Source organism: Pholcus phalangioides, unplaced genomic scaffold (assembly GCF_987345545.1).
Source record: "Pholcus phalangioides strain wild (caught in Gottingen) unplaced genomic scaffold, Ppha-v1.0 ptg000028l_1, whole genome shotgun sequence".
Classification (NCBI taxonomy): domain Eukaryota; kingdom Metazoa; phylum Arthropoda; class Arachnida; order Araneae; family Pholcidae; genus Pholcus; species Pholcus phalangioides.
This window is the reverse complement of record NW_028301618.1, coordinates 2,213,926-2,241,688: the sequence shown is the minus strand read 5'-3', so window position 1 is coordinate 2,241,688 and position 27,763 is coordinate 2,213,926. Positions and strand designations below refer to the sequence as shown.

The window sequence follows — 27,763 nt, the reverse complement described above, 5'->3', positions numbered from 1 at the left end:
ACAGCCAATGGTCAAGTTACAGCAACCCTCCGACGAGACGTTCCCGTCGCCAAAACGGACCGCTGACACACATATTTCGCCTTTTTGGCGACGGGAAAACAACGTGGGTTGAATAGTTTTTTGGTTGTGTTTCATCATATTGTGAAGTTATTATTATTTTGTTTTTTTTTATCCTTTTCCTCGTTCCCTTTCGCAGGAAATGAGCTCACGCGGCTCAAGGTATGTATGATTCGTTTTTGAATGTTATTTTCATTTATATTATAAATAAAACAATGGGCATTTTAAAATATTTATTATTCATTGATTATTGAACTTGGGATTTCGTCATTGCCGCCAACATTTTTGTTCCCCCCCCCCCCCCGTTAGCGTGCGTCGTATATTTCGATATTTTTATGCATGTAACGAAGTTATGTGTGGAAAATAATAATAATAACCAAGTCATGTGTTGTTTTATTTTTTCCTTCCCCCACTTGTTTTTTGAAAAATGAGACAGCTTTTTTTCCTCGTGAAGAGAGCGACATCATCACTGCGAATAATGAGCGGCTCCTGATTATGTATCATCATCATTGGCTTCCTTTACCAGCTTGGGGTGAGTACTGTTGCTTTAACAATGGCCCTTCACTCCCTACAACAATGGAGATTTTTGTTTGTTTGTTGTGGTCTGACTCTGTATACCATGTAGTGGTGTATTTATGGGGTTCTGTAGCCCAGGGTGGCAAATTTGCCAAGAAAAATTAGTAGAATGGGAGAAGGGCGCCGAAATTTGTTTAACCCTGGATAAATCCCACCAATGCCTAGACAGCGAGGGACTAGGTCAATGAATGATCAAACGAGTGACCCACCCAGAGGCGAATTATTATGGTTATAGCCCACGGTCCCTGTAGATACATCTCTGTAGCTAAGTCACTCTTTTTGTCACTGTCATGCTTGAACACCTCGGGTCATGGCCCCTCACAAGGGTGGGGGCTCCAGCTTTTGTCAGTCTAGGGGGCCATGACCATGGCATCCTGAAACTTTGTCACTCTTTTGGTCGTTCACTGGCCTGGTTCCTCGTGCTATAGTTCACTCCCATGCTTGCATACTCTCTAGGTCTCTCCCATGCTTGTACAATCTCTCTAGGTCACTCACTCATTTGGTCATACTCAAAGCTACTTTTTTTGATTATTCACACACTTGTAGACTGTTTTTGTTGCTCACACGCTTGCACATGCACTAGGTCACTCACATCATCATTCGCTTCCTTTACCAGTTTGAGGGTTAGTACTGTTGCTTTAACAATGGTCCTTTTTTTTGCACTTCCCTCCCTACAATAATGGAGATTTTTTTGTTTGTTTTGGTCTGAGTCTGTATACCATGTAGTGGTGTATTTATGGGGTCTGTAGCCCAGGATAGCGAATTTGCCAAGAAAAATTAGTAGAATGGAAGACGGCAAAATTTGTTTAACCCTCTATAAATCCCACCACTGCCTAAACAGTGAGGGACTAGGTCAGTGATTGATCAAACAAGTGACCCACCCAGAGGCAGATTTATGGTTCTGTCGCCTATGGGTTACATAAATTTTGCCACCCTTCTCCCATTCTAGTCTAGTTTTCTTGAGCTATTTATTCTTCAAATTAATCACCCTGGGCTACAGCCCACTTTTCCTGTAGATACGTCTCTGTAGCTAAGTCACTCTTTTTGTCACTATCATGCTTGAAGACCTTCTTGGGCCCATGGCCCTCTGCAAGGGCGGGCTTACATGGATCCAGCTCTGGGGCCTGGGACAGTTATTATAATTTTTTGTTTTTTCATGTTTTAAATTCACTATAGAAGAGCCCGTGAAAAGTTTTGTTTGTGATTTCAGCTTAGGGGGCCCTGCTTCAAGTGTGTGTGTGTGGGGGGGGGGGGGGGAAGGGGCATGACCATGGCGTCCTGAAACTTGGTCACTCTTTTGGTCGTTCATTAGCATGGTTCCTCGCTCTATAGTTCACTCCAGTGCTTACACTCTCTCTAGATCTCTCTTTTTTTTTTTTTACTCTTACTGATTTGGTCATACTCAAAGTCACTCTTCTTGATTATTCACATGCTTGTAGACTGTTTCGGTCGAGCACACACACTAGGTCATTCACATGTACGCATACGTTTTGGTCGCTCATTGAATTGGACCCTCACTCTCTGGGCCACTCTTTTAGTCTCTCCCATGATCACACCCTCTCAGGGTCACTCCTGTGCTTACATTCTCTTTCAATCATTCATACGTTTGAACACTTTTCAAGTCACACTTTTGGTCACTCAATGATCTGGTCCCTCTATCCCTCTCTTTTCATCATTCGCATACTGGCATATTGTTTTGGTCGCTCACATGCTTGCATACTCTTTAGGCCATTTGCTATCATTTATCTGCCTTGTTTCTCGTTCTCTAAGGTCAATCTTTAGGCTAAATGTATGCTTGCACACTGTTTTGGTCGCTCACATGCTTGCATATACTCTGACCTAGTCCCTTTCTCTAGCCAGAAGCAGATACATGATTTTACTGCCTGTGACCTAAAAAATGTTGGTGCCCTTTCTCCCCTCCCCATTCCTATTTCCTTGACCACTCATTCCTCAACTTTGCCACCCCCTCTAAACTTGCCATCCTGGGCAGTAATACGCCCTGTAAATATGTTCCTGGAGGGACCAGATCAGTGACAGTTCTAGTATGTGTGCAAGCGTGTGAATGACTCACAATGAGTGACCTATAAAGCAAAGAATTAATTTAGTGAGTGACCTTAGTGTGTGCAAGATGTGAATGGTCAAAACAGTATGACCTGGAAGCAGGGGGGGGGGGAAGCCCCCACTATCTTGAGCCAAAATTATAGTGTTATTTTGCAGGAAAAAAATCTGAAAAACCCCTCGAGAAAATTCTGCGTGAAAATAAAAGAGTGATGTAGAGAGACAGGTGTATTTGCAGGAGTGATGGAGGGGGGGGGGGCAAATTCAGGAAAAGAGTAATCAAGAAAATTAGACTAAAATGGGAGAAGGGGGCAAAATTTGTGTAACCCACAGGTGGCAAGACCATAAATTCACTTCTGATGCCATGGTCCCCACAAGGATGGGACTGACAGGGCTCTAGCTCTGGGGCCTGGGACAGCTACTATAATTTTTTTGTTCGTGTGCTTTAAATTCACTATAGAAGAGCCTGTGAAAAATTTAGTTTGGGGGACCCACTAAAGATTTCAGCGTAGGGGTCCTGCCCAAGGATGTGGGGACCATGACCATGGCATCCTGAAAGAACCATGGGTCCTCTTATTGGTTCGCAGGGACAATGTTGACACAAGGGTCCTTTTGGACAAAGCATGAATTATTGGGGGCCTCATGACTGGTCAAAGATGTGCAGTCAGTGAATTCATGTTGATAAAATTTTGTGGCCCCATCAAGGGACAGGCTCGGAGGCAGATTTAGGGTTTTGATGCCTGTGGGGGAAGGGGGGGGGGGTTATGCAAAATCTGAAGTGTCTTCCCATTCTAGTCTGTGTCATATTTATGAGGGGGACTTAATAGGCTATAGCCCAGTTTGGTAAGTTCAGGGGGATGGAAAATTTTATGAATGAATGGTAAAGAAAATTAGTGAAATGGGAGAAGTGCGGCAGAATTTGTATAGCCCATAGATGGGTATAAAAGCCTCATAAATCTGCCTCACAGCGAGGGGCTAAATCAACGAGTGACCAGCATATTTTTTTGCATTTTTCACAGGTAAAGAAACAAATGTAGGTTATTTGTGTGCTAGTGATTAACTATTATTTGAAAACTAGAGGTGGGACTTCTCTTTTATGGCTCTTTGGTAGTCGGTTATTTTTTTCGGCATAAAGAATCGACTGAAAATAAGTTTTTTTTTCTTTCAAGAGTTAGGCATAATAATTTTAATTTTTTTTCCTTTTTCTCTCACTTTGTCCAACAATAGTGTGCAGAGCACAAACTGCCCTTATCACTGTTCGCATTTACCAGGGTGATCGAACTTATGTCACTAAATAGGGAGACTAACAGATAAGAAAACTAGAAAAAATTCTCCGAAGGGGTAAATTTTTTTTCCTTTGTAGTCTTATTCTAATTTGTCGCATTAGATCGATTCCAAAAAATGAATCTTAAGGTGAATCTTAAGTCATAATGATGTTGTAGACGACTGCGTATAACAAAGGAATGAAACGGTGGGGGTCTTCTCATCCGACTCGGAATCTATTGATACAAAATGAAGCTGCAAAAGAGTGAGATGGACACTAAACATGAACAATTTGACAGATTTCAGACACCAGTATCAAATAGCATATGAAGGCGGCTTTCTCTGATAGGAAGAATCAGATTTCCCAATTGTACTACTTGGAATTTAATTCATGAAACAGCCAATACGATGCTTTCATGACCTCTGAAATTTCGGAAAATGAAGTAGTAACATCTTTAGATTTTGCCAAGCACATTTCGAGTCAGAATGACTCGGAGCAAGTTAAAAAGAAAAGCTCTAAGTGTAGAGGAAAAAATAAAAATTCTTAAATTTGTAGATGATAACCCTTTTTTTGCTTTCGAGACTTACAATAGCAAAAAAATTCAATCTAGGCCTACCTCTCAGTATGTTAAACATCATGCTAGGTTCAACTAGTATACATCGATATCAAAATGCAAGATTTTTTTCTATTGTTTTTTCCCTACAAACCACATTCCGTGTAATGCACGTTAATATTTGATGGAATAACAAATATATAATTTGTTCCTATTAAATCTGTATACGTACCGTAATGTTTGCTAATAAATTAAAAAAAAAAAAAAACTACATAAAAAAGCTATGGTTGGTGAAAAACTGTCTTATAATTCTTATAGACATTCCCCGCTTAGAACGTTGTTTAGTTGCGGTTTTTGAAAAACATTATAATCAGGATCAACTATATATACACACAGTATAATCCCTTTCAACGGACACCCCCCCCCCCCCCAGATGCAGTCACCAATCTTTTAAGGCCAAATAATTTCCCTTGTACGTAACAATTTTTATGTCTATAGTAACTTTTATGGAAATTTTTTTTTTGTCTCGCCTGGGTCTGTAAAAGAGGGATTTTACTGTATATGTATTGACATCATTATTGTGGTGGGGGGGGGGGCATAGACCTTAAAGTCTGTCGTCATATATGGTTGAATGCTGACGGAGGATGACGAAAGATGGCTCAGGGGTAACAAGACAGAATGCCCTAGCTTCCAACCCCCTTCTTCTTGAAAAAGTGTCTCTTATTCATTAAATACGTGATCATTATTGAATTTTTACGTTTTTCCTTTTGAAGAATATGAAATGTATAAAATGTCTGGCTTGTGATGCTATCGATTCATGATTACCATTTCAATATAATGACACATTCAGTAATTTTCCTCATAAGGATTACGATATTATTTACCGTATAACTCTGATAATGTGAAAACCCCTTTTTGTTTGTTCGAATGATAGGAAACTGTTGCAAAAGGAGCAGACCTGTATATGTATAACAACATGAGGTTAATGTTTCGAAGCTGAGTCTAAGAAACGACTTATAAGGTGTCAGATGTTGGTGTCGGGTTGGTGTGATGAGAGAACAACTGCCGTTTCTTAGCTTGACATGATCATTAGCCAACGCAAAACATGTAAGAAAATTCCTTTCGAGTGTTAACATTAGAGCAAATGATATTTCTTCCGTATTTCACTGTTTGTCTGAAACCTTTGTTTTCATTACGTATCTCTAGTTGCATGCTTGGGGACGGGAATATTCCTGGCTGCTTTAGGTGTCATTGTCTTCTTTTGTTTCCCGATACTCTTCAATTACCTCCTCAAAAAGGTGAGCCTGAAAATAAGTCTTTCACGTTTGTTAAAAAATAATTCTATTATTTTGAATTTTATATTTACTCTTTTGGTTGTATTGTAAATCCTATTGTGGGAGAGAGAGGGACGAGACTGTGTTTTAATAATAATACAGAGTTATGAAAAACCAGCTCATCATCTTTAGTACTGTTTTGTTATTGGGACAATCACCATTGGCTATGATAAACTCAGCTAAGCCCAGAGGCAGGCTTAAGTATTTTGCAGCCCCCTAAAACAAAATTTCCAAGTGTCCATGAGCACCCCGATGCATGCCAGGTTTATATTCGCACCCGAGAATGAACATCAAACTACTATTTCATGGTCATGAAAAAAAATTGTTCAAATTTATTTTTGTGAATGATTTTTGTTTTCCATAGTGAGCGCTACCCAGTGAAAAAAAATGTGTGTGTCTCCCAGACACTTGAAAGTGGGGGGGGGGGAGCACTGTTAGGGCTGAAGATCTGAGCAGGATAGCAACTAGATACTCATTCAGTGAAGTAAACATGCATTATACCTGGTGTAATTTTTAATAATTTTGAAAGATGAATATAGCACCTCCACAGGTTCGATGCTTGGTGCACTATACCCACTTGCATCCTTCTCGAGGCTTGAGGGGAGGAGGGTTTTGTGAAAGGGTTCTATGTCAGGGTTTTAGGGATCTGGGACAAAACTTTTAATCTATTTGCTTTGATAACGTTAGTCAAAATGTAATCAAAGTATTTTATCCAGTTTTGCAACCCCCAAAATTTAGCTTCCCGGTGCGACCAAACCCTTTGCCCCTGCCCAAGTCCGGCCCTGGCTAAACCTTATATAGGAATGTTTTGATGGTTCAAATCACTAGCATGAATAGTAACTTGTAAGTTACTATCATAAAGGTATGATCCTTATGATGGTAAGCTGAATTGATGGTGCCTGAATTTCAGATTTTTTAACCAATCTGTGATGATGCAGACTTTCAGAATTAGAAAACCTGCCACACCATGTTCATACCCTAGCCTTCTTAATCTCTGCAATGGCTATTCAGACAATCATCAAATATTATAGCTTCTGCACCCCGTCCCACCATAAATAAGATCTATCTTATTGAGTGCCGTACCAAAGAATGATAGGGACCTGGAGCTAATTATCATTTGAAGTGCTGATGATGCAGATCGACATCAGGATAACCTTTACAGACTAGCTGTAGTATATCGATGAATTCTTATGACAAATGTGACGGAACAAGAGAGAGAGAGATGACAAACTCGGATTAGACAATAGTTAGCAATCAAATTGGCATATTGTTTGCCACTAAGAGTGCAGCAATATAACATTTGGGCCGAATTTAGAGGAATAACTGGCAATCTCATGATCCAGGCAGACACCAGAGCATAGAGATAGAGCAAATAGCAAGCATCTAATATTGAGACTTCGGAAAAATCTTAAAAGTGTAAAGAATATGAGAAATCCATCCTCAGAAGGGGCTGTGGTTATTTCATCACTGGTCCCACGCCCAGTAAAGGCAGTTCTGGATCAACAAAATCAACAACTGTTTTCAAGCTAATCAACAGAGAATTTAGATGCTACTGTGGTGATTGAGTGGTCACAGTGACGGACTCGCATCGCAGGGACCCGGGTTCGAAACCCATCGCACAGTGGTGGTCGGCTGAAGTTGGTTTTCCATGGTTCCCAACTTCGAGGCGTGAATGCAAGCTGATCTGCCCGTTAAAGTCTCGCCACAGACAGCAACAGGTCTAAAATGATACAAATATTCAATCATTACACTTCACCTCTGAAATATATGCAGCACTGAAAAATCAAACACAACACTATATAGGCACTCAGACTGTTAGGTGCTCTACTCACCCGGTAGTAAATTGCCCATGACAATAGACCGGAGTTGTGCTCGGTTTGAAAGAAAAAGAATTTACCTTAAGTGAGGACAAAATTTGAGTTCTCTACATTTTTACTGTTTATCTACCTTGTGCAGTGCTACTAAAGCACCAAAAGCTATTATTCCATTAAAAGCAAGTGATGGGAAAAACAATGTAGAATGGCAACCTTACATTCTGGCAGCAAGTAATGTTCTCTCTATTTGGCTGGTTCTTCAAAATTCTACAATCCACAATTCTGTCTTGTTTTTTTGTTCCTGTCCATTTTTGATACCAGTAAAAGGTCTTGTATTAATTGAATGCTTTAAATTTTTAGAATATGAAACAGTTTAATGAATGTTTTATTTGTTCTCGTTTATTAGGAGATACAGCTTACGAATGGCACTCTTGGCTATAGGGTATGGCAAGATATTCCTTTTCCAATATACCAGAGACTTTATTTTTTCAACATAACCAACAGCGATGATTTTATGCGACATAAAGTCAAGCCCAAGCTGGAAGAAGTTGGCCCCTACACTTTTCTGTAAGACTTAACTGTGTATATACAGGGTGAACATGACCTGTTCTGCCATTTTTAAAAACCAAGCAAAAAAAGAGACTTTACTAAGCATTATGTAGCAAATTCTCGGTGCCAGGTGACGGTAGTGACCAGAAAATTGTCATTGGCATTTGATATTTCATGTGTGAGATTATTAAATTTGAGTCTGACCGAACATCAAATTTTCAAAATTCATGTTGTGGATTGGTTACAAATATTTTTTTTGGCAATTTTTCCGAAAAATGCTTGTCATTTGAGAAATTTGACTGGCGCCTGAATTTGTTTTGGATTTGTCAAGCCCCAATTATTACGATCATGTAGTTCGGATTGATTGCAGATCACTTGTTATAATGTTATACAGTCGATGCTGCTACTGTTATCACTCTTGCAAAGAACAGAATAGACCATTATCATGGAAAAAAAATTTGTTTGCAGTTATCAGAATTTTGGTTTGTTATCAAGGTTTTTTTGCACATTCTGAAGCCAAGGTTTATTTTTTTTTCCCCGTATTATCAGGCTGCAAGACCATGTAAGAGGCTAAGAAGGTATCCCTCTTCTTTCCTTGTTGACAAACATTTCTGTACTTAATGTTGCAATCTGTGAGTAGTATTTGCTGTGATCCATGTACCCATGGAGTTGTTTTTGCAATGGGCCTTGCCACATTGTAGGCAAAATGTATGACAAAAAAAGCCCTTTTCTTATGTTCTTGATCAGTTTCTTTCAGTTGACTAGATTCAAATTTCTTTTTTCTGAGAGTCTTTCTCAGGGGATCCATGAAACGTATTGTAAATTTGAAAAAATATTGTGATTCGTGATGTACATTAGACAGTTCCATTCCAGCATCTCTCAATGGCCGAATAAAAACAATGCAGGGTTTTAGCTTAAAGAAATGATTGAACATTTTGCAACCAATTACACATATGGGGAAAACCCACAAATGTCCCATTTACCATATGCCCCATTCGACCAAACAGGATGTATGGTCACTGTACTTCCTAAAGGGACATTTTCTGAATATAGTAATCATTCAGTCATTGTTATCAAAAATCCCATGAGTCCCGATATGATGACATTAAGCAGCGTGGACTGTATATTTTATTTCATTGCTTCTGATGTAACTGATTTTTTTTTAACTTCAAATATAGATCACAATGGACCAAGAAAGCCATCAAGTTCTATCCTAACGGTACAGTCTCTTTCAAGGAAGTCAAGACTTTTGTTTTCCTGCGAAATGAATCTATTGGATCTCAGGACGATCAGATCATTACTCTCAATGCGCCTATGCTGGTACGATTAAAAAGTCTTATTCATTCATATAAATCGTTTCACACATTTTATTGAAAAAAGAATGTTTTAAATCACTCTTCATGTTACAAAAAAAAAATTTACACATCATTTGAGCTTTATTTAATCTATGTATATAAAATAATATGTCCTGACTGATTCATCATCGCTAAGCCGAAAACCACTGAAGCAATCAAATTCAGTCAATAGTTTTGTTTGATGACGTAAAGACTAAGAAGGGGTTTTTCAAAATTCGACCCCTGAGGGAGTCAAAAGGGAGTTCAAAGGTAACATAGATAAATCGCTCTGAGCCATAAGCGCTGTAGCTATATTACTGAAATTTGGTCAGAAGTTTTATTTCCTAATGTAAAGGCCAACTGCGAAGGAGTTTCTAGAAATTTGACCCCCCCCCCACCTCCCCTACCTAAGTGGGTCATAGGGGGATTCAAAGATAACAGAAATAACTCTGAGCCAAAACCGCTGAAGCTATAAATATAAAATGCAGTCCATATCATATTTTATAATTTAGATACGCGTTAAGATAGTAGTTGTTGTCAAAGACCAACATTGAAACTTTCAAGCACCGCAGACAATGAAACTTCATTTGTGTGGATGGACAAGATTGCAAAAGACTCAAATCACAGATTTTAATTGACATAATTCAGTCTTTTGCTTCTCCCGATAGATCGCTGCAAATTTCCTCAAGGATTATGATCTTCCAATCAGACTTGCTGCGTCTTTCTTATTTGGTGTCGCTGGGGAACGGTTGATCGTCAAGAAGTCTATTAAGCAACTGGCATTCGATGGTTACAAAGATATCATTATTTTGCTAAGTCCTATTTTGAAAAAGGATATTCCTTTCAAAAATGGACTCTTCTCTTGGCTATATGGGGTAAGTTTTATTTTGCGCCTTCCTAAAATTTTGTTGCAAGTTTCATTCGTTTTGGCATCCTTCCAATGATTCTTAGGTCATGTGGCTGAATAGTCTCTCTATAGATGGAGAGGGAAAGAAAAAGCGATAACTGCTGTAGAACCTCAATTAACCAAGGTTGATGAGTGGAATCACCTTGTAATGCTTAAAATCATGGTAACTTACCCTCAGTTAATGGAAAAGATCCTGAAAAATTGTAAAAATCAAAGTTTGCAATCACATGTACGGGTAAATTTATTTACAAACAAAAGAATTCAAATTTGGTGTGTAACGATAAATTTAAGAATTATGTAAAAATTTGACTAGTTAGTGATTCCTTACCTATCATGCGCGATTCTGTGCCAGTGAAAGGTATACCTGACTGGCCAAACTTGATCTGGCCACATGCCTCCATTTTTTTAGTTAGCGGCTGTGTTAATCAAGGTCCTACTGTAGTTATCTTGAGCAATATTCCATCTGAATTATGTAACTGACACTACTTAACCGTACACGCACCTTGCACACATTTTCTCTGCAGAATTTCTAACAAATATGTGCATGCCGGAATATGTGTTCTGAGTGTATACATGGCCTCCTAACATGTTTATGTCGCCCGAGTTGTTATTGTTTCATGGTCTTGCTGGTGCTGCCATCTGCTTCCCACATTTTGAAGTCAAGATGGTAAATGCTTGAATTTTTTTATGTCATGCAAGTATCATGTTGAAATTTTATTCAATTTTTTTTTTACAGAAAAATGACACAGATGATGGTATGTACACTGTGTACACTGGAGAAACTGGCCTGGATCGCTTAAATGTCATTGAACGATGGAATGGGCAGAAGTATGAAAAATCTCCTATATTCAAGTCTAAGCATATTATTATTACCAAGACATGGATGTTGTTGACCTAAAAAATTACCATAAAAATGGCCCAAAAATCTCCAAACTCCTATTGGGATCAGAATTTCTTGAATTCACTTTCATTTATTGTTCGGTTAAGTGTGGCCCACTCTAGGAATTTTAACTAAATACTAAACTAAATTAACCTGGAATTGATTCTAAACTTTGTCATCTATAAAGGAAGATACACAAGTTTAAGTGATGAAAGTAATGTACTTTTTTAAAACAATTTTTTAGCCTTTTATTGTGAAAAAAATTTTAAAAGGGAAAAATATCCAAAAAATGCCCCAAAAGTGAAAAAAAACCATTAAAAAATTCAAATGTCATCAACATCTAGAGCAGAACTTTTGTAATTCAAATTTTAGGAATTTTCCTTGCGTTTCCTATTCACTTTTTTAATTAACCTGTTTAATTCAATCTTTTTCTCATGTTTTGGTTAATTCGAAGTTTGATTCAGATATTTCATTTGCAAAATGCTTATTTTTCTCACAATTTCTGGCTAAATTTCAGTCTTTTTCTTTATTCCGTGGTTTACTGAGAGGTCTTTTTCAAAATATAACATTACAATCACCCAAATCTAAACTTTTTTTGTGGCTCAAAGTAAGAAGCAATGTTTCAGTTTCACACATTAGCTTTTGTCTCTCCATAGGCAGCTAGAGTTTAACTGATTCTTGGATGACTTCATTACCTGCCAAGAGCAAATGCCGCTACTTAGGAAATATGGCAGTATGTGTGAGTGGTAACTCTCTACACAGATTCAAAGTGTTGGAGATTTATGTCTCTCTCTAACGTTATTGTTTATTTTGGAATATCCATGTTGCTTACCAACATGTCCAACCAAGGCTCATACACTTGTTCAACTCTAGGGGAAAAAAACCTGTGTTTGTCTCACAGATGTGGACAATGGTCAAGAAGTGTAGAATAAAGTCATGTTGAATCTTCTCATGAAGAGGCATAAAAATAATATAAGAAAACAACAGACGTCCCTAGTACTACTAAACCATACATGCACCTCGTTCACATTCCTCTGCGGAATTTCTAATGAATTGGTACATGTGGGAATGTGTATGTAAGCATTGTGAACCTGACAGAAGTGTGTTACTGTATAATGCTTGTTATGCGTAGTGCTTCCATCTCTGCCATCAATTTTTCTAATTTAGAAGTGAAGAGCAATGATTGAATAATTGTACCATTGTAAGGCCTGTTGTGGAGTGACTTTTTGAAGGGGAAAATTAGCTCGCATTCACACCCCTGAACATTTCGTGCAGTGTTCAAGAGCATTCAGAAAAAAATAAAAAATATATAAACTACAAGTTTATATATGCGCGTGAAATCGTTTTTGTTACAGTTTACGTTTTATACGGGCATAGTAAATAATAGCATTCAATCACACTTTTATAAGTATTGAGAGTTCTTGATTTTCTGTCAAAGTATAGTTATCCTATATTGATGAATTGGATAATTGGAACGTTTTCTGTCCAGTTGAGCTTCAAATTAACCAAGTTCGACTATTATTTTTACTTGTCTAATGAGCTTTTGCTCACAAGTCATGGCACTTATAACTATATAGGTGCTGTTCTTTTTTTTTATGTAAAAAAAATGAATATGTGTCATTAGTTTTTCTAAAATTTATTCCGTGAAATTTATCTTTGTTTATTTATATGTCGATTTGTATCATTCTCTAATGGGTGCTGTGTGGTGAAAATATGAATGGTCTGGTGAAAATTGCATTGCATAGAAAAATTTGTTGCATGAACGTTTGTTGTTTTTTTGGTCATTTGATCATTTTTGTCGCACCACGTTCATTTTCTGCACACAAGGGCTAATTAGACCGGGACCTAAAATTTATTGCCGATTCCGAATGGTAGGCTTGTTTTTTCATACTCATTGAGAGGTTGGTGCACTAACTCCTCGATAGGGGACTCCCTGCGGTAGCAATTTTTTCTGCAGTCATGTCGTCGTTTCTGTTGTACCCCTGTGTCAGGAAAGTTTTCTGACAAGGACGAACCGGGTATCAAACTCACGACACCTCTAAATATCCTTTGGTACTTTAGGCGAGTATCTTATCAACCTGGGCTACCGCGCCCTTGTTTTTTTTGGAGACTGTATTGCATTTATTATGACTTTAGTATTCATGTTCTTTATAAACTTACGTAGTATACTTAAAGTTTTAATTCATTTTTGCAGGTTTTTACCTTTTTGGAATGGCAAACAATGTAACATGCTTAACGGGACAAGTGAGTGAATGAAATTAATCAGAATTTGATATGTGATTGGTTTTTATTTTTTATTTTATCCAAAAAAACTATGTGCTTTCAAAAATTTAAATATGAATACATTGCTTGTGTACTATTATGCCCAAAAAAGTGCTCGGATGGATCAAATACCTTTTTCAGAATGGTTCCACAAAGTTTTCGTACCTAAAGTTAGACCTTATATGGCCAAAAGTTGCCACAAGACGCACAGTTACGCACAATGGATAACTCCTCGACACACCCCTGTTGTGAATTTAAAAGTGATGATGGCCAAATAACATGTCTCTTTCTCTCAGCAAATAAGACTCCACTTATTCAATTTCCCATTTCATCCATTCCCAGTCCATCAAGACTCCATTTTCAATTATGCCTTGGCCCATAGGCTGTAGCCTATGGGCCAAGGCATAATTGAAAATATGAAGCGACGTTACAGAAAAGATTTTGAAGGCTTGCTCTCATTTGATGATGCTATGATTGGCAAAGAATTTTAGAAGAGATACAGCATAAAGGACGCTATTTTCAATGTTGCCACTGCCTGGGCTGACCTTAAATTGAAGTTTATATTGATCGTTTTGTGTGTGTTTAGAAGTAAATGCATTATGTATGTGTTATTCACTTTTAAAGGATTTTATTTTCATTTTTGTCCCAAGCCTGCAATGAAATCATGTCATTGTACATATGTATTAATAAATTTCCGTCATCCGTTTATTCTGTTATCCGTCACTGCCCTGGTCCAGACGGTGAAGGTTGATCGAAGTTTTACTGTAGCCTGAAATAAAGACAATTAGAATATTTTTAAATTTTACATAAAATTTGTGAAGCAACAAAATTCTGTTTGAAGAAAAAAAAAGAAGAAAGTTTGAGAGAGGAAAACTCTCTCAAAAACTTTCTTCTTCTTTCTTCTTTTCTACTAAAGAATCAAAATATAGCAAGCGAATCAAAACCATCAATTTATTTTAGAAGTTGTCATGCATTCCTAATTCTTATGTAACCATTTTTATTGAGCTCACTCCTTTATTTGCAGATGCGGAAATCGGACCTCCTATATCTTCAACTGATGAAACATATTCATTTTTTCAGTCCATATTTTGCAGGTACGTCAGTTGCAACAAAACAAAATTTACATTAAATGGCTCTGTCCATATCCTACGGGACTTCTAACTGAAAAGCTATCACCGGGAAATATATTTTCAATATGCTTAAAATGCAAAATGAAATAATATATATGCTCATCCCATACGCATTCCACAATTTCCAAACATTTCAGAAATAGTTATATACACAAGCACAGTAAAATAACCAGCAAAATAAAATAGTACATATGTGCATCCCATTCACATTCCACAATTTCTAAACATTTCAGAGACAAATACAAACGAAAATGTGCACATCAAATAACCCAATCACATATGGCTAGTCATCAGAGATGCAATACGCTACCAGAGCATATACTATAATACAGAGTATGCTATAATACTATGAGCTATTAGCTGATCATGTCACTGTCCTGTTCGGCATGTATACTCTCCAATGAAGGAAAATCTCTATCTCCTCTGTAGTTTAGTAGTGAGAGCACTCGTCCAGCAAATGAGAAACCCATGTTTGACTCCCAGTAGAGGCAGAGATGAGTTTTTCCTTCCTTAAAAAAATCAACTTCTCAAAAAAAGAAATATCTTCATAACACATCCTGATTTCTGTATATCTTTCAAGTAGTAATTAGTACGTAAGAAATTTTTAATAACAAATGTACAAACGATCTAGACATTCATATGTGTCTTGCACATTTTAACAGATTGTTTTTGTTTTCTTTTAGATCTATAAAGCTTGTCCGCACTGACAGCATCACCCACAAAGGTATTACTTCCTATCGTTTTGTAACAACTGAAAAGACATTCGCTAATGCATCTGAAGAGCCAAGTAATGCATGTTTTTCAACCTACAACAAATTGCGATCGGGTGTACAGGATATCAGCAAATGTCAATTCGGTAAGCTTTATCACACATTAACTACTACTATTTAACCGTGCATGCACCTAGATTCACATTCCTCTGCATAATTTCTAATGAATCGGTACATGCCAGAATGTATGTTAACATGTTAACTACTACTAAACCTGATATACACCTCGTCCATATTCCTCTACAGAACTTCTAACGAATAGGTGCATGTCAGAATGTGTGTGTATGGGTTGTGAACCTAACATTAAGTTTATTTCTGTGGAAAGCTTGTTGCGTGTTGCTTATCAAGTGCTGTTATCTGGCTTCCAAATTCACAAGCAGACAAATTGGCTGACTAGTTGGGTTTTTTTTTGTTTGCTACTAACACGAAAGTTTTATGGAAAAAAATATTGTTTGTTGTAGATTGCTAATATTTCTCTTATCCATTCTATTTTCTGAAATGTAGGTGCTCCAGTTTTCATTTCATTTCCACATTTCTACTTTGCTGATCCGTGGTATACATCGATGGTGGATGGCGTAAAACCTAATGCTTCCCTTCATGGTTTCCATCTTGATGTAGAACCGGTAAGTGTGTATATTTATTGAGTGGGACATCCTAAACCAGCGGGTTCCTGGTCCTTTATACCTGAAGCAACCACTGGTTGGGTGTATTACCTTTTAGTTGTATTGTAACATAACCTACTCTGTGAGGTTGCTCATTCCCTAGCACGAAAAATCTCTAGATGGGCTCTCTGAGTATGCAGTGGTTGTGTCTGTTTGTAACGTGACTAATGTTTTAAAAGCTTTGTTGCTTTACCTGTTAGTCTGCCATATTAAACTAATGCAACTTTTGAAGTTATTTATGGTTGAATGATTTTGGTGGTACATTGTGCCTGCATAGCATTGTGATTAGTTAACAATCACATCCACACATAAACACAAAAGTACACACTAAATAATTTTCTCCAGAAAGCACAGTACAAGAGTTGAACTTTACTTGATGGTCTATTTGCACTTCTATTAACTATATTCTACATATGCATATACTTTCCTTTCTTTAAACTACTAAATATTCAAAACCTTATGTGTGTGTATATATATATACTATACTATTCTTAATTACTTTCTCTGCGGCCTCTCTTGGACTGACCTACTGCTTTGCTATCTCTGTCTCTCCCTCCAGTACTCCATCAGCAACGCTCTCTGGTGGCGACTCAGTTTTTTCCCTGGCACTAACAATGTGTTCCATTCAATACTGCGGCAGACCTCCTCGGTATGGAGGAGGTCCTGCAAGGAGATGATGCAATCTCCTTGCAGAAGCTAGATAAAAAATTCCTTTTGCAAAAAATCGAAAATGGGGAGAAAAGCTTTAGCAAAATGCTACAATGCTAATGTAATGATTGATGGTTGGATGTCTACTCGTTCCGTACCTCCTGTATGCATTTTTGCAAAAGTGGCTACCCACTTCTTTTGCATTCTAAGATTTTCTTTCGAATTTTGCGAAAAATGCATCCGTAACTTAAACCCTGATTTATCTAAGACAGAGTGCACGCACACTAGACCAATACAATCTGCAGTATGAACAAAAGTGACACAGATTCTAATTTAAAAACATGAAACTGGTGTTGATTTCATGTTTTTAAACCCTTTGAAGGGCAGGCATTTTTTTGAAAATCATATGACCATCTGTTCCTTAAAAGGGTCTGATCCATGTCAATTTTGTTCATGCTATGGTTTGTATCAATTCAGTATGCAACCTGCCCTATATTTAGAATCACTGTTCTAGACAGTTCTGTATTTGAAGGAATTGGAAGCTTCTACTACTGCATTATATTTTAGCTATTTTTTTAGTGCATTACTCATTTCTCGTTTTCTCTTTACTACAGAATTCAGGTGCTAGTGTTGATGCGGCAGTGAGATTCCAGATAAACATGTATCTACAAAGAATACCTGGAATATCGTAAGTGGGGATATCATCTTTGTAATAGGTTTTAATGGATTGTTGAATATTTTCAAAGATACGGGGCATTTTGCTGACCATAGCAGCAGCAAAGGTGAATCGTGCCACCAAGTCCATGTCTGAATCTATTGACGTTTCATAAACAATGACCTTCAAGGCACCCAGAAAAACCAATAGGAGATAAATCATGTGGGTGGCCATGTGACGGGACCACCACACCCAATCTATCTACCTTGAGAGGTCGCATACAGTGTCACCTATCCATTTCCCACCATGTTTTCCTATGTGACTGGTTCTCTATCTCTTCAAGTTTGTGCGTGGAGTTCCGAAACGTCCTAAAATATTATCTAAAAATGAAAATTTAGAATTTAAATCATAAATTGAGAGACCTAAAGTGACCACAGCTTGGATGTATAGGGATAGGGATTTTTCGTTTAGCATCTAGCCCGAAATTTTCCAAAAGTCAAATTTCATGATGCTTATCAATCAATTCCTGTATTAAAGGACATTGTTCATCGAGGCTTGCAGTCCAGCAATAGGTATGTATTCCAAAAGATGCGCTGTAGATCTCTTCTAAAGCAACACTACAAAGATGTCAATTGACTTGGGCCAGAATGACATGAATTGGGGGGGGGGGTGTGAATGGCCCACTGTTGTCTTCAGGGACAGAAAACAGTTCAATTCTAGATGGACCCAATGGCTGCACTATCATCAGTATGACTTCAGACACAAATCTTACATTTTCTACACCCATCAGCAAGGAAGACAATTTGTCATGGAATAGGGAGATTTCAGATTCAATGGGTACTAGTTTTTGTAAGGTCGGCAGAAGTCTAAAGACTATTGAACCTCTCTACTTCCAATCGGGGCACAATAGAGGGTCATTGATAGTTGTTTCAACAGGTCAGTGCTCCCTATTCCCACATATACATCCACCAGTGCAAGGATTTACTGATAAGTGATGTGAGTTGGAATGGTCAGCTATGAGCCCAGACCTTAATCTAATAGACGAACTTTGGGAGTCTAATGTCACTTCATATTTATTCCTAATGTCATCGGTTTTTAAGTATTATGGCGTTTAAGTAGCGAATTATGTGAAGTTGGTTTTCTCTGGATTCAGTTCCTCTTATACATCCAGGGAAGGTCAAATTTCCACCAGAAACTGATGCCAAAAATAATTTCCCAGCCGATCAAGCATTTCTAATGATCCATGGCAATGGCGCAACTGTGAATATTGAAATTACGCTGTTTGTCTATATACTTTTGTGACGGGTTGTTTTTCATTTTCTAATTTTTGTTAATTTCTTGAGGAAAAATTCTGTTCAACTATTGTGAAATGACTTTGTTGGCATGGAGTTCATGCATAAAAGATCAAAATGTGCAAAGGTTGATTTGTTATTCAAGAAAAATTATCTTTACACTTTTCTGACAGACTGCAATTTCACGTCCCATGTCATATTTTGCCATATAAAGACTGTAGATTGATAAATCTATACTCAATCATTTGCAATTGTGCTAAAAAATAAACCTATGAGTAAGCAAATAATTCCTTCATTCCTGTGTTAAGATGATGCAGCAAAAAATTGCCATTTACCACTGTGTATGCAAAAAAAAGGAATCGAAGGCATACAAAATACATCCTGTACAGTCACTGGAAGATATATTGTGTCATGTCATAATCATTATTCTCGCATCAGGGACATGATGCTTGTTTTTTATAAATATTTAGACAAAATAGTTCCCAGTGAAGATGTCACACTCCACTATCCACGCAACACTACTAGCTGATGCGAAGATGAATTCAGGAAAGAAAATTCAACTGCCTCCACATGGAATCAAACCACAGTCCCCACACAATCCTAGTGAGTGAAGTAGACCACTACATAATAGAAACATGGGCTGAGATAGGGGGGGGGGCGTGCCCCCAGCGTCAAAGGTGGAGTTGACTAATCGAATGTATATAAGAATTGACATCATCATCATCGTGTCTCCCCAGACTTCCAAGTCTATCTCCACCTATGAATAGAAACAATGAATATCTTTCCTTAGAGCATATATACGATGAATGCAGGACTTTACAATGGACAGTCAGACCTAGCTCAGCTAATAGCTCATTATTAGCCGAGACATTTTCTACCAGATGGCAACTGTCCATGTACAGTTCCATTCAGTGTATATGTTATGGTAAATCGGTAATTGTGCATTATAGCCAGCAGTTATGGCCGCTGTGGTGGTCGAGTGGTCATAGTGACGGACTTGCATCGCGGGGACCCGGGTTCGAGCCCCACCGTCACCACAGTGGTGGTCGGCTGAAGTTGGTTTTCTGTGGTTCCCAACTTCGAGGCGCAAATGCGAGCCGATCTCCCCGTTAAAAAGTCTCGCCACAGAGAGCAGCAGTCCTACAAACAGTACAAATATTCAGTCAATACACATCACTCACTTCACTTCTGAGATATAGATGGCAGCACTGAAAAATCATACACAACACTAAATACGCACTCAGACTGTTAGGTACACACCCTTACAATTCCGGCACAACTCGCTAGGTAGTAAATTGCCTATGGCGATAGACCTGAGTTGCGCTCGGTCGGAAGAAAAAAAGCCAGCAGTTATGCAATCACCAACCATCTCAATAAGTTTGATAAATTTTCCTACATTTATTATTTTTGCCTGTGATTATGAAGTTGGAAAGTATGATAAATAGGAAAGAGATCATGCGGAAATATCACTAAATTCAACCACTTTCTCTCATACGTGATGGGTGCATTACACATGATTTGCCATAAAAATTAAAGTAATTGTTGTAAAGATATAATATATATATAAGCGTCTTGTTAGTTAGTTTTCTTCTCACTTAACTTTTTTAAACATAATATCCTAAACGGAAGTTGGAGGGAAATTTATGGTAAATTTAAGTGATTTGTTGACAATTCATCATATTTACCAATACAAGCTGGGAATTAATGTGTATAGTCATGTATAAGCTGAGTATTTGTTGAAAAATTTGTTCCCTAATTCGGGAGGGGGCCCGGGTTAGCTTATACACGGGTCAGTTTTTGAGAAAATATAGACCCCTGCTTTATATACCACATCATGTAGCTGCATGGCTAGCTTTAAGATCCATGATGTCATTAGGCTATTTTAGCAGCGTTACTGATCAGTAGTAAACTTTTGTAGCTTATTGAAACCCCCCCACAGAACCGATGTCAAAACAAAGCAAAAATCAAAAATGCCATTGGCTTTGATTCCCTGTGAGCTAACTTCAATTTTACAGCCTTTGGATGTTGGCATAAACAAGGAATTTAAAGATTATTTTAGGACTTTATGCACCAAATAAATGAGCTCTGAAGATAAAGATGCAACAACAAGCGGTGCATTGAAGAAATTTGACATTTGCCTAGTGTGCTGGTGGGTTCATGAGACGTCAAATTCTGTTTCCACCGAAATCACCATAAAATCCTTTAAAAAGTGTATCAGTAACATGATGAACGGAACTGAAGACCACAGTCTCTTTGAAAATGATGACGGCAATGACAGCAAAGTTGAAAGTGAAAACGAAGATGCCACACTATGTTGGCTTTCTATGTAGAGCTTGGAGAATTAGAAGGAGGAATGGATTAAAAAGTTTGAATCATTTTTTATTGCCTGAAGATATACAAAGTTTATCTTCCCCCCCCCCCATCCCACACACACTAAAATATGCTGATTTTTAGTGATTGGCTTATACACAGGTTTTTAATTTAGTGGGTGGTCTTACACATGAATAATATGTATAATATTTACCGGTAAATGTGATAAATTTTCAGAAAATTTATCAAACTTACCAAAATGGTTGGTAATTATGCATAATAATCGGATTTGTTGCATTTACTGTAACACATGCTCTTAGATGTTCATTGCTTCTGTAACGTAGTGGTCTAGTTCACTTGCCAGGATTGTGAAGGGGATGGTGGTTTGATCCCCGCAGAGGCAGTTGGATTTTCTGCCCCGAATTTACTGTGTAAACCTTTGTAGAAATAATTCTTGATGAATTGTGAAATTTGTTTTCAATCTTTGTTTCAGACAACTTCAGGGACTCCCCAAAGTAGTTTTCCCGATCTTCTGGGTCGATTTGGTGAGTTGTAATCTTTTCTTCATGGAAATGTGTGATAGCCTTTCTCGCATTAAGTTTCAGCGTTTTATGTCTTTGCGTATCAGTATAATAAGTTTGTATACAACAGTGTGTTATTAACATTGAATTTTGTTATTTCAATCACTGCAGACTTTTACGATAACAGAGGAGTGGGCAGAGAAGTTGCAACACAAGGTACTGGTACCAAAGTTTGCCGCATACACCTGCATTTTTGTAGTTATCGTGCTTGGTATCCTCATCATCTTCAGTGCCATTAGTTTCATGTGTTACAAACGGTGGCATGAAAACAAGCGGGTAAGTTTGTAACAAATTACTTGATCAATTTTCGCTCATACAAGACAATAATATCAAAATTTGATATTCATTATCTTCCCAAAAGTAATCTGATAGACATGCGTTGAATGCTTTGATTGAAAAATTCTTGTCTAGAACTCTATTTCAATATTCAGGTTGTCTAACCATGCTTAGACAGGCACATTAAAGTATGGAAAACGGCAAGGCTTTTTCCTTGCCCCAGTCAGTTACACTTTTTTCTAACTGAGATGGTTTGTCAATCGTACTTTAATGATATCTACAGCTTTTTTCCCTCTAACTCAGCATATTATTTCTGATTTTTGACCCGATAATATTTCTATCATACTTTGAGATTCCTTTAAAATCTTTTTCGTGGCAGTTGAAAGGTGATCATATTGGTTAGATCTCTTGCTAAATTTGTAAAATAGCCGGCCATCCTGTCTTTTAACAAGGAGCGAGCCCCTTTTTACACCTTGAACCAATTTAATTCATAAAAAAGAAATTTATCTTGTATAAAAAATTGTATAAATAAGGTCAATCTCCATATCTTTCGACTGAAGTCCTGTTAATTTCCCTCTTGTGGGAGCTCCATGGGTAGAACTCCCCCCACCATAGAGATTTCTATTATATTCTTAAAGTACAATGCAACCCTGTTTATGTCTCTCAATTATATGAATTCCACATTTAAGACTTTTGGCTTCAGCCGCAATCCATTCTATTCATTTTAATGTTGCTTGACATTTTCACTTCAACTCTAATTCCAAACCTTCGGAAAATGACATTTCCATCCATCCAATTGTCAGAATGCGCTGTGATAAAGTTTTTCATGCTTATTGCTTCTGCAAAAACCATGCAACTGAGAGTGATTGTTACCAGATGTGAAAATGATTATTCAGCAGGCTGTGATAATTTTAAGGTGGACACCAACTTGACACGTTATTACCTTTTTCCAAGGATTCAGAAGACGGCGAGCCCAATAGGAAGGGATTCAAATTATTTTTAATGTGTGGCCGTATGTCTTATAAGAAATTATTTTTTTGTAATGTCCACAAAGCATTATGTCTGGAGGGTAGGAAAGTGCATCAAAATAATTTGGGAGGGTACAGGTCTGTTTACAGGAAATGTGTACGGTATAAGCTTTGGCTTTTAGCAAACTTTTGAAAAACTAGACTCAAAACATGATTTAAAGAATCAGCAAAACAAACAATGAAAACACTAAAGAAGTTTAAATTTGTTCTTTTTAATTTTTTAAAGGGCAAGACTTTAAAAATAATTAAATTTGGTCCTTTGCAGTCCTATGTTAAGGTGGAATCGACATGGGGGGGTGGTACCTCAATGTTATAACAATCCCTTATGATTACAGGAAGGCCCCTAGGTGTTGGCTTTTGCATTCTTGTGTGATGTATTTATAAGTTTCGCTAATGGAAGTCCCTATAAAGTCAGCTTCTCCGCATAACTCAACCAAAAAGCACTAATGTGGGCATCTAGAGGCTTTCCTGTAATCATAATTGTAGGAGCTGTTATAAAGTTCCATCAAAGTACTGAAAAGAAACGGCGAAAGATTAATGTAGGCATTTTAAAATATGATTAATATTATTGAGTTATTGCAATATTTGATGTCTGGGTAGGGAGAATACTCATTTACAAAGAAGTTTCAGCTGTATGAGATTTTCACATTTATACAACATTTTGACGTGGTCTTTTGAAAGTCCACGTATAGTTACTTTTTCCCCGCCTATTTCACTTCAGTGCTTCATACGTCTCTTTGCGATTTGCTTAATCACCTGCCATGGCTCCTCTCTTATTTGATCTTCACCCGTTGTGTACTACAATATCCCACTCATCAGCATATGTTTGTACGACACCCTCTGGTGGTAGTCATTCACAATTTGAGAACCGTTGACACATTCTGCTCCATCAGATTACTTTTATGAATATGATGTATAGCTATTACAGTGGAAATCCTATACAATACCCTCTATAACAATAATCGCTTTTATATTATTACTTTTTGGTTCAACTGAACTTTTCATAGCATTTATATATGTGCCAAGTTATTCAGAAATTAATTTCTTGTGGGAAAAAGTATTTGCTATATCAATATATTTGAATGTAGACGAGTATTTTTATCATTGTAAAAAAAAGAGAGTGTGCTTTAGTTCTCCTGCAATAGATGGCAATCAGAAATTTAATGTTCTGTGCGATATGATCATGGTCAGAAAAATATCCAAGGCTCACTGTTATGTATAATTTATACTTGATGTGAAATGATAGATACAATGATTTGTAAACTCTCCCAGTGTAATTGAATCTCTGAGACATTGGTTTTTCACTAATCTGAGATCCATGGGACTTGGGAGAGTTAGTGTGACTTTACTCATATAAGATACTCAGAAGAAAAGAAAACATCATTCACAATCGACAATAAATTGGTCTGGTTCGTACAAGAAAAAAGAATTATGACTGCTTTGTGTTTTTTGCTACGAGATGTTAACAGAGAGGCAATTTGAATTTTCCACAGATTGTGCAAGAGCCAATTTTCGTCATTGGATTACGAGACGGTGAAAGATCCATCTCGTCATAAACCGTCCATGTGGTGTGGTGGCTGCTCAAGAATACAAAAAGGAGAGGGGGAAAAACATATCTTTGAGATCCGTTCGCTCACGAAGACGTTTGCTCATTTTATTACAATTTTATTGTTGTTCGTTTTAGAAATTTTACGGATTTTTTTTCTTTTAAATTCTGAGTTTATTTGGTGTATACAGAAAAAAAAACTACAACCATGATTCAGATCACTTGATGAAGTGGGCGAAATTCTTTGCAATGCAAGTGGGTCATTGTTCTTGTTGCACACCACTTGCACGTATTTAGACAGGAAAGTTAAACTGCACTTTACTCAGGGTAAAATTGTCCATTTTCCCCCCTCCCCAATGCAAACAACAGTATTAACGCCGTTTTTAGGAATGGCATAGCTCACATCAATACATCATTCTGTATTGTGATCTACTGTTTGACATTCTGTTAAGCATTGTTTGATCAGATAAAAGTGATATTTTGACTCGCGTTATGAAGCCGGTAATTATTATTGTTATCTGTGATATATTTCGATACCTGTGATTTTTTTTTCCTCACACATACACAGCTCATTATCATCATCAAAAGCACTTTGTTTCAGATGCTTGAAATGGATTGCACGCGTTAAATACAGTATCAGTTTTTTTTGTACTGTAAGTAATGGCACAAGTGGCAAAACACTGTTATATATGTATATTAGTTACACTAGTGATTGTTTCAAGACCGGTGATTAGTGAGTGAGCAATAACCTTAACAGATCTGAGATTGAATCTCAATAATGGAATTGATGCATTTTTGAACCTTTTTAGAGTTTGTTTTGAATCGTTGATTTAATTGTACCGCACATTTGAATTCAGGAAAGTCAGTACTGTGATGTTTCTAACTATGGTGCTCGAAACCTAAGGATGGAACATATTCATGATTCTAAAACGTGTCAATTCTGGAGTTTAGGTGGCTAACTTCGGATGTTTATAACCCCCCCCCCCCCAATCATACACACACTGTCTGTGACACAACTCAACTCTCTATTGAGATATAAGGGTAGTAATGCAAATAGATCAGAATCATAAGCAAACAGAACTGAATCATAAAATTAGCCGTGCTGCAGGCGACCTGCCATGGTGCATCCATTTTTTCCCTTACAGCTAACAATGATGTCTTCCAAGCACTGTGGTAGTAGGTTCCTGGGAACACGATCTCATCGTCCTTAGGTTTCGTGGACATTATTGAATAATCTTGATGTAATCCGGATCACAATGTATACAATGTAATTCTTCCAACTTCCTGCTCACACAAATGTACGCTTTCCATGTATTTCCCATTAAACCACCTTATCAAGATGATACAAGTGGGTTTTTTTTTTTGTGTTGGATGTGATACAGACGAAAGGTTTTTTGATGTCCAAATCAATCGATAATACAGTCCTTAACTTTTTTAATAAAGTCGTGTCCACTTATAAGGACATCCGCAATACCCATCATACTTATATAAAAGTCGGACAGTAGAATGTAACATGAATAAATATAACTTTAATGCAACACACGTTGTCTTCTTTTTTATGTGTCTCTTTTCTGCACATGATCATATTTAGCACAGAATGTTATAATATCGCAATTTTAAATGTTACACGATGACATTTGTATTGTCTTTTTCCTTGGGATAGCGACCGGAAGAGACCTTATCTGGGGAATGAGTCTTGCCATTGAGTGAACAGTACCTACAATACTTACCCAGAAACTTCGGTGCACAAGCAGAGTTTATAATCTTATCAACTTATATATAAGTTGTGTATATATATTGATTATAATTTTTGTTAATTGCATTTTTTATTGGGTCGCTATATTTTTTTTGGAAATATGACATCCATATTTTTATGGGCATCTTTTTCTCAGCCACCTCGTTGGGCATTTTGCCTGTTGTGGCGTTGTATATGTATAATCAATTTTCCATTTATTCTGAATTATCAAATGGATTTCTAAATCACTATATTTATTTATTCATTCCTAAATTACCATCGCTATTCTGAGTTTTCATTGTTTCCTAAATTACTATCATTGTTTACTCCGAATCTTCATGAATTTATAAATAACCACCTTTATTTATTCCAAATTTTCACAAATTCCTAAATTGTCCTATTTATTCCTAATTTTAGTGAAATCTTAAATTACCATCTTATATGAAATTCCTATCTTTAACTATTCTTAAATTTGTTATTCTGAATTTTCATTTATTCCTAAATTATTTTCTTTATTCATTCTGAATTTTCATGACTCCTAAATTGCCACTGTTTTTTTATTTTGAATTTTTAGTATTTGTGAATTATTAGCCATTTGTTTACAACTTTCATCCATTCTGAAGTTATCTCCATCGTTGAATCTAATTCTGCCCGACTATTAATTTTTTTTTGGGTACTGTCCAGACACCAATTTCTGTTTTTGAATTGATACTCAAAGGAGGCCCATTAAGCCTGCTTACTTTCAGTGCAATGGAGGTGTCTGGGTAATTATTGGTGGAAAGTGTATTATTTAAAATGTCATCGAAAGAATCTTGAGGTTCCTTTTGGGTTGCATTCAGTTTGATAAGTGGAAGGGGTAGATGTACTAAACACGCATAATGTACTCTTTTACAGCCGCTCCTCGATTTACGAATGTTCACGTTTTGGAAATCTCGAAAATTTGATGCTCTTGGAAAATTATAGGCGATATTTGGCTAAAATGTTTCAATCAAGACCTGTCTGTTCTTTGTCTCTGATTCCTAATTCTGGCTTAGGATGTGAACATAATGCGTCCGTATTTCCGATTCTGGAAACCCGCGTCGTCTCTTATTGGTTACAAAACCCGAATTAAAATATTTTTTTCTTAAGCTTGAAATTCGGGGTTTTAACCAATCGGAGACGACGCACTCCCTATGTTCGTACCCTTGCGAACGATGCTCTAAAAATATCATGCTTATAAGTCGAGGAGTGGCTGGAAATTGATTGTTGCAGTGTAAGTGACAGAGTTGTTCGTTGACGGTTCTGTGTTTCAGGTCGTGGTTCGTTTGAATGTCGCCAACGAGAGGACGCCTCTTCTAGCCAACAATGGACAGTGACAATCTGTGTTAGAATACATATGCGTATATCAGTGTTATATCGAAATAAGTGCGATTTTTTAACGTTATCTTCATTGTATATGTTATATATATATTAAATTTTATATGAGAAAATTTTATTTTTTTTATGAGCCATTCATACCGAATTGTATAACAGTGGTCGAGGTACCGGACAGTGTTAGGGTGT

The 27,763-nt window shown here is 37.1% G+C and overlaps 1 protein-coding gene across 5 annotated transcripts; it reads left to right on the top strand.

Moving 5' to 3' along the window:
* LOC149067735 (scavenger receptor class B member 1-like) lies at window positions 1–27,689 on the top strand. 5 transcript variants are annotated; one of them, XM_089252067.1, is made up of 16 exons: window positions 1–219; window positions 494–589; window positions 5,443–5,615; window positions 5,715–5,806; window positions 8,063–8,223; window positions 9,384–9,525; window positions 10,208–10,414; window positions 11,183–11,274; window positions 13,521–13,570; window positions 14,613–14,682; window positions 15,402–15,574; window positions 15,993–16,111; window positions 17,413–17,486; window positions 21,549–21,600; window positions 21,748–21,912; window positions 27,514–27,689. In XM_089252067.1, exons 3-16 carry the CDS (start codon window positions 5,591–5,593, stop codon window positions 27,574–27,576), a joined length of 1,485 nt encoding a protein of 494 aa, XP_089108193.1. In that variant the 5' UTR covers window positions 1–219; window positions 494–589; window positions 5,443–5,590; the 3' UTR covers window positions 27,577–27,689. The 5 variants fall into 5 exon arrangements, with proteins under 5 accessions (XP_089108193.1, XP_089108195.1, XP_089108196.1 ...); XM_089252069.1 differs by lacking the exon at window positions 27,514–27,689 and adding an exon at window positions 24,434–26,024 and having other exon boundaries at window positions 96–219; XM_089252068.1 differs by having other exon boundaries at window positions 121–219; window positions 490–589.
* The last annotated feature ends 74 nt before the right edge of the window (window positions 27,690–27,763 follow it).